Source organism: Oncorhynchus mykiss, chromosome 26 (assembly GCF_013265735.2).
Source record: "Oncorhynchus mykiss isolate Arlee chromosome 26, USDA_OmykA_1.1, whole genome shotgun sequence".
NCBI classification, from domain to species: Eukaryota; Metazoa; Chordata; class Actinopteri; order Salmoniformes; family Salmonidae; genus Oncorhynchus; species Oncorhynchus mykiss.
In genome coordinates this window covers 13,673,861-13,691,583 of record NC_048590.1, presented here as the reverse complement: position 1 = coordinate 13,691,583, position 17,723 = coordinate 13,673,861, and the positions used below count along the sequence as shown (strand labels likewise).

General features: G+C 40.3%; 1 protein-coding gene and 1 non-coding gene across 2 annotated transcripts in view; both read right to left on the bottom strand.

Annotated features, from left to right (window-relative positions):
• Positions 1-17,723, bottom strand: part of LOC110506268 (ALK tyrosine kinase receptor) — a 150,315-nt gene that overhangs the window by 27,103 nt on the left and 105,489 nt on the right. Inside the window, exons 16-21 of the mRNA XM_021585704.2 lie at positions 16,530-16,716; positions 8,405-8,495; positions 8,019-8,083; positions 6,812-6,941; positions 4,255-4,352; positions 2,691-2,783 (exon numbers count right to left, since the gene is read on the bottom strand). Of these exons, the coding sequence (XP_021441379.2) occupies positions 2,691-2,783; positions 4,255-4,352; positions 6,812-6,941; positions 8,019-8,083; positions 8,405-8,495; positions 16,530-16,716 (664 nt within the window). The remainder of the gene's footprint in view (positions 1-2,690; positions 2,784-4,254; positions 4,353-6,811; positions 6,942-8,018; positions 8,084-8,404; positions 8,496-16,529; positions 16,717-17,723) is intronic.
• On the bottom strand, positions 448-502 carry LOC118944575. Its single transcript, XR_005039927.1, has one exon. It is a non-coding gene; the product is annotated as a U7 small nuclear RNA (small nuclear RNA).

The following is a 17,723-nucleotide window of genomic DNA, read 5'->3' as shown; positions in this document are numbered from 1 at the left end:
AAAGTTGTCAAAAATATAAATAGTAAAGTATAGATACCCCAAACAACTACTTAAGTAGTACTTTACACCACTGGAGACGAGACAAAAAAAACAGAATGCTCATAAAAACCTGGAATTTTTTTTAAAACTTGATTCTTGCGTTACAGGCATTTGGAACATCGCGCTAAAACATACATTTTAATTAATCAAATTAATTTGATACATCGACCAACACTCGGAGGTATTGTTGACAACGTTTGAACAGATATGTCTCCCTATGAAAAAAACATAATACTGGACAGACACACGTTAAATTAATTAGCAATTATAATGTAGTGTTTTTGCAGATTGTAGTATATTGTAGTATTTACTGTAGTGTTTTTGTGAATTGCAACTGGGAAAACACCTCAAGTCAGTACTGTACTATTTACTGTAGTGTGTTTGTTTTATTATCCTTGACATAGAAGTGAAGGCTTTCTCCTTCAGGAAACCTACTAAAGAAATACTGAAAGAGCAAATTTTCCACAACTTGTAGGTAGGTAGGACTGGGGTCTGAATGGATAGTTTAGGACGTCGGCTCTTTTCTATAACCTGTAGGGAACACAATATATGGTTTCTCACTTATGGGTGGCACATTGCGATATGGGGGAGGGGAATGTGCAAACTAAATACTGTAGTATTTACTATAGTGAAAATGTAGTGTTTTTGCAGACTGTAATGTTTTTGTGGACATTACTGTGGTATTTATGAAATAGGTTTTTGGCACATAATACTATTTAGTATAGTATTCCACAGTATTTATTTTTATTTTACCTTTATTTAACTAGGCAAGTCAGTTAACTAAGAACCAATTCTTAGTTACATTGACGGCCTACACCGACCAAACCCGGATGACGCTGGGCCAAATGTGCGCTGCCCTATGGGACTCCCAATCATGGCTGATTGTGATACAGCCTGGATTCGTACCAGGGTGTCTGTAGTGACACCTCAAGCACTGAGATGCAGTGCCTTAGACTGCTGTGCCACTCAGAAGCCTGAGTATACTATAACATTCCATAGTAAGTACTACTCCTGATGAGCGAGGGATACTACAGTGTGTAGTATTCTACAGTATACTACAGTTTACTTTAGAATTATATATTAAATTGTAGTATTTTTTCATGTGTGTTATAACATTCATCCTCCAATTCTTTGTGACGTCAGGCTGAGATGTGGGTGGTGGAGGTGATTTCCTCATTGGGTTGTGCATTTGTGAACGGTGCAGTGTGGATTGGAATTGCAACTGGGAAAACACCTCAAGTCAGTATGCAATCACAAGGACTTTGAGGATGAATAAAACTGTAAAATTAAGATTAAGATCGCTTTATTCGTCAATTGTACACAAGGTCCAACCAAAATGTGGCTTCTACTTTTAACCTCCTAGCCTTCCTGTGTTTGTGAGACATTATTATTTGTACCAAATGCCATCAAATTGAAATGAAATGCCCCCAGCAATCTTCAAATTGACATTCTAGATAGAATTGGCATTCTACAACTAGACATAAAGTGTTTGGTGCCATCATGGCAGCCATTACTAACTAAACGGTGTATCCATGGATCCCACTCAGATTGTAAAAAAATAATTTGTAATCGACTTTGTTTCCCAGAAGAAGAAATGGACTGTGTCACTAGCAACAGACACAGGCAGTAATAAACAGAATTATAAACTAGATAGTTTGGGTCCTGGATAATGAATGTCTGAAAACGGTGGTATATTTAAGCAATAAGGCCCAAGGAGGTGTGGTATATGGCCAATATACCGTGACCTGGACACAGCCATTAGCTGTGGTGTATTGGCCATATATCACAAACCCCTGAGGAGCCTTATTGCTATTATAAACTGGTTACCAACGGGTGGTTTGAGCCCTGAATTCTGACTGGCTGAAAGCCATGGTATATCAGAATGTATACAAGGGGTATAACAAAATATTTAGTTTTACTGCCCTAATTATGTTGGTAACCTGTTTATAACAGCAATAAGTCTCCTCAGGTGTTTGTGATGTATGGCCAATACACCACGGCTAATGGCTGTGTCCAGGCACTCCGCGTTGCGTCATACAGAAGAACAGCCTTTAGCCGTAGTATACTGGCCACATCTCCTTGGGCCTTGTTGTTTAAATATATATTTTTGTAAGGATCGACGCTAATAGACAAGAAGGAAGTACAGGGAGTGAACATTTAATTAATAAACAATGGACATGAAACTGGACAGGACAGCGTCTGGCCATGAAAACATTAAAGCTGACTTGGGGAACCAACTGAGGAACAGACAGATATAGATGGGGCAATCAACAAGGTGAAGAAGTCCAAGTGAGTCCATTGAGCGCTGATGAGTGTAATGATGGTGACAGGTGTGCATAATGAAGGTATAGGCAGCCTGGTGCCCTCGAGCGCCAGAGAGGGAGAGCGGGAGCAGGCGTGACAATTATTATTATTTTAAAGGAGTGGGGCAGTCCCACTCCTTTGGTATTTTGTCATGTTTGAAAAGAGATAGACAGAGTTGAAACTTAGGAGAGATGGTGCTGAAGTAGCAACAGGCCATACTCCAACTCGTGCTGGCAGCGGTATATCGTACATGTGCTCCAGAGGCAACTGCCCAGACCGCCAGACCACCCCAGTCCACATATACCTTTATAGTAGCTGGGTTTAATGACTTTTTATGATGGCAGTACCTATAAATGTCTCTGGCCATTCCAAAGTCCCCGATCTTGGCCACTCTCCCTGGTCCTTTGGTGGTCAGCAGGCAGTTCCGGGCCGCAATGTCCCTGCAAAGTGACAAGACAAGAAGAACCTTACAGGGGTGTGTTCGTGTTAGTGTGTGTGTGTGTCTCTGTCTATCTGTGCATGTGTGTGCTCATCTGTATGTGCGTTAGTGTGTGCGCGCTTGTCTGTCTGTCTGCGTTAGTGTGTGCGAGCTTGTCTGTCCGTCTGTCTGTCTGTCCGTCTGCGTTAGTGTGTGCGAGCTTGTCTGTCTGTCCGTCTGCGTTAGTGTGTGCGAGCTTGTCTGTCCGTCTGCGTTAGTGTGTGCGAGCTTGTCTGTCTCTCTGTCTGTCCGTCTGTCCGTCTGTCCGTCTGTCCGTCTGTGTTAGTGTGTGCGAGCTTGTCTGTCCGTCTGCGTTAGTGTGTGCGACCCTGTCTGTCTGTCTGTCCGTCTGCGTTAGTGTGTGCGAGCTTGTCCGTCCTTCCGTCCTTCTGTCTGTCGGTGTGTATCTTATCCCCATGGTAGAATAAGGGCAAACAGAGGACTCAAAACACATATCTGTGAGAATAATGTAGTGTAGCCCATTGTGTTGTGTGCATGTTGGTTTCCACTCCCACCCTTAAACAATTGAGTGTGATTATTGGAATAACAGATTCATGTATTAAAGCATTAAGCATTAACTGAACATTAAATTGGTTAATCTGAACTGTTTGAATTCGGATTAAACAAGACAGTGTTATTCACAGCCAGATTTAGCATATGCATACATTTATGTTGTATGGGATTGTAATAAGATTTAAGAGGCTGCAGAATTTGAGTGGTATGACAAAGCAGCAACCACACTCTTCGAGATATTGCACTTGATACTTAATGCGCTCCAAGAGAGCATGTCGTCAATGCAGGTTTTCCTCAAGAAAATATAGACTAGTGACACGAACTCACACGTAGTGGCCTCAAGGATGATGATGGTGGCTGTGATTTGTAATAAGGAGTTGTGCTGGTGTGTGTGTGTAGTGTGTGTAGCCTAGTGCTTCTGTGTGTTGTGTTCGTGTGTGTGCATGCTAGGGTCTGCATGTGTGTCTGTAGCTACACTCCTGTGACACCATTAGGCGGTATCATAGTTGACAGCACATTTTGGGGTAAATTAGCTTTAATTGGGCTCGTTTGTCATTGGATGACTTGCAGGAAGTTGCAGGTTAAAGGGAAAATCCTGTCACAGGTTAAGGACTCCGTGGAAACCAAGCAAGGTGATTGCTGGGATTGCGGGGGGAAGCAGTCAAACCGTTCTGTTCCCATCTGTTTTTGTTTGGGAGGGTGTGAATGTGGGGGACTGTGTCTTTGTGGTGTGTGCGTGCACTGCTATTTGTGTGTTTGTGTGTGCGTATGTATACAGTAAGTGGGTGAAATTAGTGTCTGTGTGTGAGAGTGTATTTGTCTGTCATTGCATATTGTGTGGGTTTGACTATACATTATGTGCACACTGTGCACACACATAAATCCATGTACAGTATGTTTCTCTACCACATTAGGCCTACCGGTGTATAAACTGGTTCTCCTCCAGGTATTGGCATCCCTGTGCTATGTCTCTGGCCACGTTGAGCAGGTCCTCCATGGATAGACTAGAAGGGTGCTCCTATAGAGAGATACCAGATAGAGAGGAAGAGATCAGGCTCATATATACATAGGGCTTGATTCAATCCGTAGAGCTGAAGACCTGCTCTACAGCGTGATTGAAATTTGAAGACAATGTTCCCGTGTTCTCAGAGACTGTACTCATGATAAACGCTGCATATGTCTGCTCAATTGGAAATTACCTTAACATTTCAATCGCCCTATAACGCAGATCTAAATAAGAATTTGTTCTTAACTGACTTGCCTAGTTAAATAAAGGTTACATTTAAAAAGTGTGTATCTTATCCCCATGGTAGAATAAGGTCCAAACAGAGAACTCAGAACACATATATGTGAGAATGGTGTAGTGTAGCCCACTGTGTTGTGTGCATGTTGGTTTCCACTCCCACCCTTAAAACAATTGTGTGATTATTGGAATAACAGATTCATGTATAAAAGCCGTCTCTATTGGGGTGCCACAGGGTTAAATTCTCGGGCCGACTCTTTTCTCTGTATGAATCAATGATGTTGCTCTTGCTGTGGGTGATTCTTTGATCCACCTCTATGCAGATGACACCATCATGTTTCGGGCTAGGCCCCTTAGTTCCAATGAAGGGAAATCTTAATGCTACAGCATGCTATGAAATTCAAGAAAATTCTGTGCCTCCAACTTTGTGAACAGTTTGGGGAAGGCCTTTTCCTGTTTCAGCTTGACAGGTCCATACAGAAATGGTCCCCACAAAAATGTTCCAACATCTAGTACAGTGCCTTGCAAAAGTATTCATCCCCCTTGGCATTTTTCCTATTTTGTTGCATTACAACCTGTAATTTAAAATAGATATTAATTTGAATTTCATGTAATGGACATACACAAAATAGTCGGAATTGGTGAAGTGAACTGAAAAAAAAAAGTGTTTTAAAAAAATTCAAAAATATAAAAAACTGAAAAGTGGTCCGTGCATATGTGTTCACCCCCTTTGCTATGAAGCCCCTAAATTAGATATGGTGCAAGTCAGGGACAAAGTCAGGTCAGGGACAAAGTTGTGGAAAAGTACAGATCAGGTTTCGGTTACAAAAAAATATCAGATACTTTGATAATCCCACGGAGCACCATTAAATCCATTACTAAAAAATTTGAAAGAATTCGGCACCACAACTAACCTGCCTAGAGAGGGCTGCCCACCAAAACTCCAAGGAAAGGAAAATGCTATGTCTGGGGCAAACCCAACAACTCTTATCACCCCGAGAACTTCATCCCCAAAGTGAAGCATGGTGGTGGCAGCATCATGCTGTGGGGATGCTTTTCATCGGCAGGGACTGGGAAACTGGTCAGAATTGAAGGAATGATCGATGGGGCTAAATACAGGAAAATCCTTGAGGGAAACCCGTTTCAGTCTTCCAAAGATTTGAGACTGTGTCGGACGTTCACCCTCCAGCAGGACAATGACCCTAAGCATACTGCTAAAGCAACACTTGAGTGGTTTAAAGGGAAACAACTGAGAATCTGTGGTATGCCGTAAAGATTGCTGTACACAAGTGGAACCCATCCAAATTGAAGGAGCTAGAGCAGTTTTGCCTTGAAGAATGGGCAAAAATCCCAGTGGCTAGATGTGCCAAGCTTATAGAGACATACCCCAAGAGAATTGCAGCTGTAATTGCTGCAATTGGTGGCTCTACAAAGTATTGACTTGGGGGGTGAATAATTATATACACTCAAGTTTTCATTTTTTTGGGGTCTTATTTCTTGTTTGTTTCACAATAGAAATTTGCATCTTCAACGTGGTTGGCATGTTGTGTAAATTAAATGATACAAACCCCCAGAAATCTATTTTAATTCCAGGTTGTAAGGCAACAAAATAGTAAAAATAACAAGGGGGTGAATACTTTCGCAAGCCACTTTAGAAAGCGTTCCCAGAAGAGCACGTGTCCACATACTTTTGGCCATGTAGTTTATATGCTAATATACCTAGTGTATTTATGCAATGAGGCACATATCATTTTATTCAAACAAAATATTCAAAGAATACCTGATACCATTAGAGAATATACTGTATATATGAGTGCATTCTAAGAAACAACATTTTACAATAAATTGAATACCCTAATTCCACCCAAATCCCTGAACTTCATTCTTTATTTGTCCATTGCCAGTAAAATATTTTAAGTGCTATTATCCAGTCAATATGTGATTGAAAAAAAACTACAGTTATCCACTGTTCAACTGTTGCATTTCTTACAAATAAAGAATCAACTGTTGCATTTATTCAAACCTTTTAACAATTTGGCAAATGTAGTCAAACTTACTTTTCAAGGTTTCAGAAATCTCTGCTCCAAGGTACCATCTCTGGCTGTTGTGACTTAGAGCAAGACAACATATTCATCTAACAAAAAACACTTGAGCTGTGCACTAAAGCATTACCGCTCTGAACTAACGCACTGTACACTTTAAAATATACGAGACAAACTGGCAACTGAACTGACCAGTCTGGGTCGCGTCTCTCTCAGGAAACTCTTGAGGTCTCCTCCAGCCATCAATTCCAATAGGATGAAGCGTGGTAGGGCCTGTAGACTCACCCCTATACACCGCACTATGTTCTGGTGGCTGAATTTACTGCAGGGGGAGGGGGATAAAAGAGAGGAGGGAGAGAGGAGAGGGGTGAAGGAGTGAGAGGAGGGAGGAGAGAGAGGAAAGGAAGGAGGAGGAAGAAGGAAAGAAGGGAGAGAGTTAGGGAGGAAAGGGGAAAGTAAAGGGAGAAGGTACATGGTTGCTGAAGAATGGTCTGCCATGGAGCATGTTTGCAATATGTCTTCAACCAAAAGCTGTGTGTGTGTGTGTGTGTGTGAGAGAGAGAGAGTGTTTAAGTGCGTGCATGCGTGTGCTTGGGTTTGTGTGACTGTAACTAGGTTTCCATCCAATTGCCGAGAGATGTTCATGTTAATATGAACAAATCTGCATAAAAACAATATGGACATTTTTCCATCAGTGATGTGTTTCCATCAAATTGATTTGTTGTGGATAAAAGGCTGTGCGTGATGAGTTAGTTCACATAAAAATAAAAGGACATAAGTCACATTTTCAAATCCACTGACAGTTTTGTCAAAACAAACTGTTGCGTTTTATAGCATATCATATGCACGCCATCTGGTTTTGGAGCATACTCTCTAGACAACAGTCAGCTGACAAAATGGGGGTAGGTTTTAAATTATGAAATGGAATGAGACCAACGTCATTTTTATTTGATAATTGGCAGCCAAGTGTTTATCATTGTGTCACGAGCCTTCAAATAAAGCCCTAGATATTTATTGGAAATGTGCATGAAGCTCATCACTGTCCATCACTTAACCACCAGGAAAGTTAATCAAAACAATTTAATCTTCCTATAAACTATAATTATTTTCCACGTTGTGGTGGTAGCACAATGGAGCATATCATTGGGTGGCTCGAAGTTTACTTCGATATGATGGTTTATATATAAATAATTGCACATAAAATAGTTTCCACCGCAATTGTCACATAATTAATTTTACCGACACAAAAAGATCCCACCATGTCGAATGAACAAATTGTCTGTCAACATTTGTGAAATTGTACCAACACTTTGTTTCCGTCACACCTGTTGTGATTTATTTGCATACAGTATGACTTTGCTTGCATGAAAACTGTGGATAGAAACGTGGTTTGTGTTACCTGATAATGAGAGCCTCCATGAGAAAGTCAAGCTCATCCTGCTCAGAGCACACCTCAGGGAGTGTCTATAGGGGATGCACACAGAACACACAATGAGGACATTCAGAGAGAACATAGACAATGCTGTGTAGACAGATGTGCATAACTAAGGATACATCTGCACAGTAGGGCTCCATCAAAGAAGTGACCTGGGTCTCAATAGGACTCCCCTGCCTAAATAAAGGTTCAATAAAAAAATCAACATAAGCTCACTGAAATGTTTGTGAATAAAATACGTACCCAATACACACACATTCTTGCTGATATTACAGATGAATGAGGCCCAGTATATTCTGTGTGTAAGTTTGTTTGTTTATTTCTCGTTTTTTGTTTGTGTCAGGGCTCACCTTGACTGCTACTTGCATGGGACTGGGCTCTCCAGGTATCCCCGCTGCCATCCCTTCATACACTTCACCAAAGGCACCATGTCCCAGACCCCTATACACACACAAGGAAGAACACGCACACATGAAAGCACACACACACACACACACGCACACACAGACAAACGAAAGGGCAACTTTGAGATGCATATTGGTAAGATAATGTCTTATAGACCAAATGTAAAGCGAAAGTATCCCTCCATAATGCCTTCACAATGCACCCACAGTACACACTACAACATACAGTGGCTTGCGAAAGTATTCACTCCCCTTGGCATTTTTCCTATTTTGTTGCCTTACAACCGGGAATTAAAATGGATTTTTGGGGGGTTTGTATCATTTGATTTACACAACATGCCAACCACGTTGAGATGCAAATTTTTTTTTATTGTTAAACAAACAAGAAATAAGACAAAAAACTGAAAACTTGAGCATGCATAACTATTCAACCACCCCCCCCCCCCAAAAAAAAAAAAGAAAGTCAATACTTTGTAGAGCCACCAATTGCAGCAATTACAGCTGCAATTCTCTTGGGGTATGTCTCTATATGCTTGGCACATCTAGCCACTGGGTTTTTTGCCCATTCTTCAAGGCAAAACTGCTCCAGCTCCTTCAAGTTGGATGGGTTCCACTGGTGTACAGGAATCTTTAAGTCATACCACAGATTCAAAATTGGATTGAAGTCTGGGCTTTGACTAGGCCATTCCAAGACATTTAAATGTTTCCCCTTAAATCACTCGAATATTGCTTTAGTAGTATGCTTAGGGTCAACGGGGTGGCAGGTAGCCTGGTGGTCAGAGCATTGAACTAGTAACCGAAAGGTTGCAAGATCGAATCCCCGAGCTGACAAGGTGAAAATCTGTCGTTCTGCCTCTGAACAAGGCAGTTAACCCACTGCTCCTAGGCCGTCATTGAAAATAAGAATTGGTTCTTAACTGACTTGCCTAGTTAAATAAAGGTCAAATAAAACTAAAATTGTCCTGCTGGAAGGTGAACCTCTGTCACAGTCTCAAATCTCTGGAAGACTGAAACAGGTTTCCCTCAAGAATTACCCTGCATTTAGCGCCATCCATCAATCCTTCAATTTTGACCATCTTTCCCTCGATCCTGACTAGTCTCCCAGTCCCTGCTGATGAAAAACATCCCCACAGCATGATGCTGCCACCACCATGCTTCACTGTGGGGATGGTATTCTCAGGGTGATGGGCGGTGTTTGGTTTGCACCGGACATAGCGTTTTCCTTGATGGCCAAAAAGTTCAATTTTACTCTCATCTGACCAGAGTACCTTCTTCCATATGTTTGGGACTCTCCCACATGCCTTTTGGCGAACACCAAAATGTGTTTGCTTATTTTATTTCTTTAAGCAATGGCTTTTTTCTGAACACTCTTCCATAAAGCCCAGCTCTGTGGAGTGTACGGCTTAACGTGGTCCTATGGACAGATACTCCAATCTCCGCTGTGGAGCTTTGCAGCTCTTTCAAGGTTATCTTTGGTCTCTTTGTTGCCATTCTGATTAATGCCCTCCTTGCCTGGTCTGTGCATTTTGGTGGGCAGCCCTCTCTTGACAGGTTTGTTGTGGTGCTATATTCTTTCCATCTTTTAATAATGATCTGTACTTCTCCACTACTTTGTCCCTGACCTGTTTGGAGAGTTCCTTGGTCTTCATAGTGCCGCGTGCTTGGTTGTGCCCCTTACTTAGTGGTGTTGTAGAGTCTGTGGCCATTCAGAACAGGCGTATATATACGTAGATCATGTGACAGAACATGTGACACTTAGTTAAATAATGTCCGTCTGTGTGCAATCTAATTATGTGACTTCTGAAGGTAATTGGCTGCACCAGATCTTATTTAGGGGATTCTTAGCAAAGGGTTTGAATACATATGCATGGACCACTTTTCTGTTTTTTATTGTTTAGAATTTTTTAATTTTCTTCATTTCACTTCACCAATTTTAACTATATTGAACTATTATATCCATTACATGAAATCCAAATAAAAATATATTTAAATTACAGGTTGTTATGCAACAAAATAGGAAAAACGCCAAGGGGGCTGAATACTTTTGCAAGGCAGTAAGCATTCACAGTTTATGTAATTTATTATTGGGTGGAAGGAATGTGTACCAGGTGGCTAGCTTAGCCTTTCACAGTGATCTAACCTTCTCGGACATCTTAAGTACTGTCCCCGACCAATAAATGCCATGGCTTTCAGAGGTCACTGGGTCAGCTGAAATGCTGGTGCTTTGTGAGGACATCGCAGCATGTTAGTACAGGAAACGTTACCATATAAAACTACATTATGTATAATATAAGGTTGAAACAAATAATTTTACAACTAACCCAAGATAGACCACAGCCTGTTGTTTCCAATGGAAGCAAATTAATCATAGTGGGAAGAACAAGCAAGGAGGTGGGCAGAGCCAAGCAAGAGCTAGCGAGATCCTATTGGTGTGTTCTAGCATGTATTTGCATATATCCGTTCGGGAACGCCTACCCTGTGAAGTGCGCGTGTGCAATAACTCAATTACTCCTTGCACTCCTTCTGAACAACGTAATTTTTTTCCTTTACTTTGGCAAAGGTTAAACTCTACAAAACTTAACCCACTCTGTTCATAACAGATCCTACTTTTAGGATCAGAAAACTGTTTCATTGATGAGAAAATTAGCACAATGTCAACCAAAATCCATCTCGCTCGATCTTCTCCCATTTCCAGCCACTGGGCATCCTCTCTGAGCGGAAATGCCAACCGGATGCTTCTGATTCATACATTAGTGATGTAACATCTGTCTCATCTATGGTTGAACCGTTTTCAAACCGTTTTCAAATGTGAGGAAGGCACTTTAGTTTTTAGCATGGAAGTCCATTTAACTGAATTGCTCTACTTTGCAAAGCAGGAGGAAAATTAACATTCCACTTAAAGATGGCTGAAGATAGGATTTCTGGTCCTGTGTGACTCAGTCAGTAAAAGCATGGCGTTAGAAATGCAAGGTTGTCGGTTCAATTCCTGCAGTTTCCTGCAGTGTGAAACGCTCTGTATTTTCAATTATTGTGTTGGCAACATTATGTTATGGGTATGCAAGGTAGGAGTTTATCAGGATCAAAATATATACGAAAGGAGCAAAGCCCAGGTAAGGAAAACCTGCCTATTTATTTTTCAGAGGGACAATTATACAAATTGAATGCCAAAGACACACCAGAATGGCTTTCCAATAGGTGTTGAGTGTTCCTCAGAGATCCAGTCTCAGGCCTTACTTTAAATCAGCTTAAAATTCAAAGACTGCTGTCCATCAATGATTCACAACCAAAATTACTGAACTTGTTACGTTTTTTTTGCAATTTTTACAAAAACAATGGATGCATTGGGAAAGTATTCAGACCACTTCAAATTTTCCACAATTTGTTACGTTGCAGCTTTATTCTAAAAAGGATTACATTGTTTTTTCCCCTCATCAATCTACACACAACACCCCATAATGACAAAGAAAAAAATGGTTTAAAAAGATAAAATGAAAAATATACTGAAATATTACATATACTACCGGTCAAAAGTTTTAGAACACCTACTCATTCAAGGGTTTTCTTAATTTTTTAAACTATTTTCTACATTGTAGAATAATAGTGAAGACATCAAAACTATGAAATAACACATGTAATCATGTAGTAACCAAAAAAGTGTTAAACAAATCAAAATATATTTTATATTTGAGATTCTTCAAATAGCCAACCTTTGCATTGATGACAGCTTTGCGCACTCTTGGCATTGTCTCAACCAGCTTCATGAGGAAGTCACCTGGAATGCGTTTCAATTCATTAACAGGTTTGCCTTGTTAAAAATTAATATGTGGAATTTCTTTCCTTCTTAATGCGTTTGAGCCAATCTGTTGTGTTTTGACAAGGTAGGGGTGCTATACACAAGATAGCCTTATTTGGTAAACGACCAAGTCCATATTATGGCAAGAACAGCTCAAATAAGCAAAGATAAACGTCATTACTTTAAGATATGATGGTCAGTTAATACAGAAAATGTCAAGAACTTTGAAAGTTTCTTCAAGTGCAGTTGCAAATACCATCAAGCACTATGGTGAAACAGGCTCTCATGAGGTCCGCCACAGAAATAGAAGACCCAGAATGATCTCTTCTGAAGAGGATAAGTTCAGAAATTGCAGGCCAAATAAATGCTTCACAGAGTTCATGTAACAGGCAAATCTCAATATCAACTGTTCAGAGGAGACTATGAATCAGGCCTTCGTGGTTGAATTGCTGCAAAGAAACCACTACTAAATGACACCAATAATAAGAAGAAACTTGCTTGGGCCAAGAAACACGAGCAATGGACATTAGATATCTGTGTCTCAACACAATCCTGTCTCGGAGCTCCATGGACAATTCCTTCAACCTCATGGCTTGGTTTTTGCTCTGACATGCACTATCAACTGTGGGACCTTATATAGACAGGTGTTTGCCTTTCCAAATTATGTCCAATCAATTGAATTTACCACAGGTGGACTCCAATCAAGTTGGGGAAACATCTCAGGGACGATCAATGGAAACAAGATGCGCTTGAGCTTAATTTTGAGTCTCATAGCAAAGGGTCTGAATACTTATGTTAATCAGCTATTTCTGTTTTTTATTTTTAATAAATAACAAACATTTCTAAAAACCTCTTGTCACTTTGTCATTTTGGGGTATTTTGTGTAGATTGATGAGGATAAACATGTATTTAATCCATTTAAGATTAAGGCTCTATTTAAACATTTTGGGGAAAAAGTCCAGGGGTTTGAATCCTTGTCGAATGCACTGTATGTTGCCCTAAGAGTTGTGTAGAGTTGGTAGAATCTTATTCAAAATGATTTACAGCTGAAATTGCTGCCTAAGGGGCTTCCACCAAGTATCAATTCTGGGTTGTGAAAACATTCGCAATCAAGACATCTTCATTTTAAGTTTGTTATTAAGTTATTAATTTTAAAAAAAAACTTCTATACTTTTTCTTTCACTTTGAAAATGTGCAGTAGATTGTGTAGATCTGTAGGAAAAACTTCTATCTTAATCATTTTTTAGATAGATGTTTCAGGCAGCAAAATGTGACAAAACTGCGAGGGGTGTGTACACTTTCAAATAGGCACTATGTGCCTAGGGGTGAATTCCGTCAAGAGTTATTGTGTGGCTAATGGAACAATTCCCTTTTTATGCAATATTCTCTCTACCCGTATCCAGACCTTGAACTTAAGAATGATAATATTATGCTATTCACCAACTATTCTTTTGGGGTGGATATCAAAGACATTAAGGTGTGGCGGAGGTGTGTCTACAGATCTGCCGTATTTTGACAGTGACTCAATGTCCTCATAATTGTACCACGAATAAGGTCGAGCGAACCTACCGGTTCCAAGTGTAAAAAGCATCGAATCAATTTTTTCTGATGGAAATAAAAGCATTCTCCATGCACTGTAATTTAAAAATTGCTAAGTGCTATTAATAAGAGAGAGGTAAAAAGTCATCCATTTCGAGAAGGGGATTGTAAAATACACAAAGAAATTGTTTTAGATGATTTTTCCTTATGATCCCAAGACACGAATGAGAAACCATATAGAAACAACCTGAAAACCATATCAACATGACATGTATCACGGCCCCTTTTCAACAGTGAAGTAGACTAAAAATAGCTGTGCCTTTATTCAGTTTTTATTGTATGCCCTCATAATTTGTGGGGATGAAATTTGGAGACCCAAGCTATAGGCCTCTGCAGCACCAAACCTGCATAGTTGATTGAATGTGCTTTAGAATGGTTTAATTATATGCAAGGGCTTTTCTCAGTTTTAGGCTATTTTACAATTTGTATCATGTTAAATATTAGCCACTATCGGCATCCACCGTCAGTCATACCCACATACATTTATAACTGACACCTTAGTGTTAGTTTCCTTTGTAGGAAACTAGTCTAAATTTGTAACCTTTCTTTTCTCTGTCACGTCCCGTGTAGTTGTTCCTGAGAGCCACTAGCAATAGTGGATTATATAAGGCTCACATTGTGTAATAATTTGTGTCACGATGGTAACAATGATTCGGGAGACAGGCACAGGAATGTGGAATATATATATATATTTTTTATTATACCCTAAATTACGGCGTGCCGTGTAAAGGCACTGGGACGAAGACCAAACAAACACGTAACAAAAACAAAGGGTAGAAACCCAAAACAAACGAGTGAGGAGTACCTTGAATAAATAGCACATGTGCACGATGATTAACACACGGGACGAGACCCATAATCATCTGCGCAATCCACAAATGCTCAAAAGCCAAAACACACAGGACAGGTACTCACACGTACCAACGGACATTGTAACAATAAATCGACAGCGCCGTGGTGAACAAAGGGCACATTTGTACATGTACACGGTACAACCACTACTGATTTACACAAACAATCAGTAGGAATAGGGCGCAATGAAAGTTCCAGAGGGATCCATGACAATTTGGGACATGTAGCCCATTTGAATCATTATGGAATTCAGACCACATGTAGCAGTTTAAAGATGGAGCCTGGTGCACGGTTCACGATGATTGGACTGTGGTCATACAGTTCCATAATTAGTGAGGATTAGGGTTGGTTTATAGGACTATTGTTATGGATACAGGTATCCTGTGGGTGTGTGTGTATGTATCCTGTGTTCTTTTCTCTCCTTCTCCCCTCACAGGTGAAAATCATCACTCCCCAATCAGTCACCAATCAATCATCAATCAGAAGACACACCTCCTCCTGTTTCCTACCCAATCACAGTTCCTTTCCCTTGGTTTAAAAACCCTGTCAGTTGTTTGGTCTGGAGCTCGATCTCTCTGTAAATGTTATATGTCTGTAGATCGCTCTTTTTCACCCTCTCCTACTATGTCTCTATCTCTCTTTATGTATTGAGCTATCTTTTGTTTGAGCACCTCCATATCATTTTGTCCTCACCTGTGAGTATTGTTTTTGGTTATGGTGTCTGTGTTTGTTTGCTGGTGGGAAAAGGGGGAACCAAGACAAGTCGCACATGGGCATACACTACCCGTAGGTAAACTTAGTTAAAAACACTAGTTAGAACTGGGCGGACCACCCACTGTATTTTTGGTTAGTTAGCTGTTGTTAAAATAGGCCAGTCTAGCTTAGGGGTGTTTTGGATAATTATTGTTTTTTTCCTTGGGTCCAGCTCAGCCCCCTTTCCTGACCCCCCCATAAACCCTGAGTTTGACGGTAGATTTCAGTTGTCGTGGTTATTTCGTTCTCACTTTTACTTTGTCACTATTATAAATTGCATGAGTTATGTTACGGGTCTCGTTACCATCTCCCCTAGACTGTCGGGCCAAAAGGGATTCGTAACAACTATTGTTCAACCCCTATTGTACACTTCCAATATTTCATGGATTGAATTTGAATATGGAAACTTTTAGGATGAATCAAAATCCAAAATATTTTGGATTCATCAATATATTTACTGCATAAACGATCTCCAAACATGTTTTTTTTTCTTCATTTTATTGATACATACTTTCCTAACTCAAGAATTTGACTAAATAATCGACAAGATCAGTGTATTTTCAAGTGGACCTGTTGAAGCTGAAATGGCATATATCAAAATAGGCATATATCTAAATGGTTTTCTTTCACTGATCTCTATATTCTGAACCTGTTCTCTCGATGTATTCTAGTGAGTCTGTCGTCAAAATTTGAATTAAAGTTCCACCGTATTTAAACGGGATGACTTAAGATAAACGCGCTGAAAACCCTATTGAATGAACTTGACCAGCAATTGGGAGGATTTTCAATGGTTGGATTACATTTATTCAGTGCCTGCAAGATAGCCACATCCATTACGCACCTGCATAGGCAAGTCTGAATATCAACTACTGAGAAAGGTGTGTAGGAAATGTACACATTTCTTAAGTCTGAATCGGCCCCCTAGTGAACACCACCCTGATGTGTGGTGAGATTTCTTGCTCAAATGACTGCTGTGGCATCACCCAGGTGGTAGTGGGTGAGGCAAGTTTTAAGACCGCTGAAGTAAACTTATTCTAATTGTTGATGTTTATGACTTTGTGAAGGCTAGTGTACCTGGTGAGGGAGATGTTGCGTCGGGGCACCTCCTTCAGGTCGTTGACAGAGGCGGACTTCCCAGCGAAGCAGTAGTTGGGGTTGTAGTCAGTCATGATGGTTGAAGCCCTCAGCTTGCTCAGTTTACAGTCCGGGCTCTGGAGCTCCAGCTGAATGGACTGTAGCTCTGTATGCTTACGTCTGTACACTGCATAGACAAGAATATACATATACTATGAGGAAATATGGACAGATATGTGAAGGGATGTAAAAAAGGACCCATGTTGGTACATCATTTGCAAACGTAAAACATATAATAACAGGTGCTTTCTTCTGGTGCTGTGCCAAATGTGTCATGACCCTTATGCCACCCTTTAATGTATATAGTATGAAATGTGCTTGTGAAATAATACTGAAGTATCTGCGTAGGCCTTATAAAGGGTTCACTACACCTTTTAGAAAGCATACTCTGTTTAAAGTGTGACCAAATATTATCATAGTATGTCAAGAACTTAAGTATATGCAGAATGCAAATAAACAATGTAGTATGTACACATGGAAACAAACACACCACATGACATACACAAAAGTCAACCAGTAGGACAGCCACATACAGTATGCGACACACACTCCCCTCCCCCTCTTATACACATGTACACATTAACACCCTAGAGCGCTGCAGCAGACAAACAAACAGCTCCGACCAGGGCTGCAAACACGTTAGTTGCTGAATTTACAATATGTGAACTTATTTATTTATGAACTGGTAATGCACGAGCTCTGTCAACTGCCAGTTAACTGGTTGTCCATCATTAGTGTCTTTCATTCATCAGTGTGTGTGGGTGGGTGGGTGTGTGTGTCATTCATTGTTGCAATGCCGCCACGCGTCTTCTTCCCCCACCTGTACATCATGCTGATGTGATGAAGCCCCCTCCAAGGATATTTATTCCAGTAAGTAAGTGCTTTCAGATTCTGTGTAGAAGTCTCCAGGGAATCTACAGCCTTTGTAAGTGACAGTGTGGACAAGTGGGTGTTTGTAAAGAATGTAAATTAAATGTGTGTGTGCATTAATATTCCCGTTTGTGTGTTTATGCACACAGTACCAGTCAAAAGTTTGGACACATTTACTCATTCAAGGGTGTAGTATAATACTGAAGACATCAACTATAAAATAACAGTTATGGAATCATGTAGTATCCAAAAAAGTGTTAAACA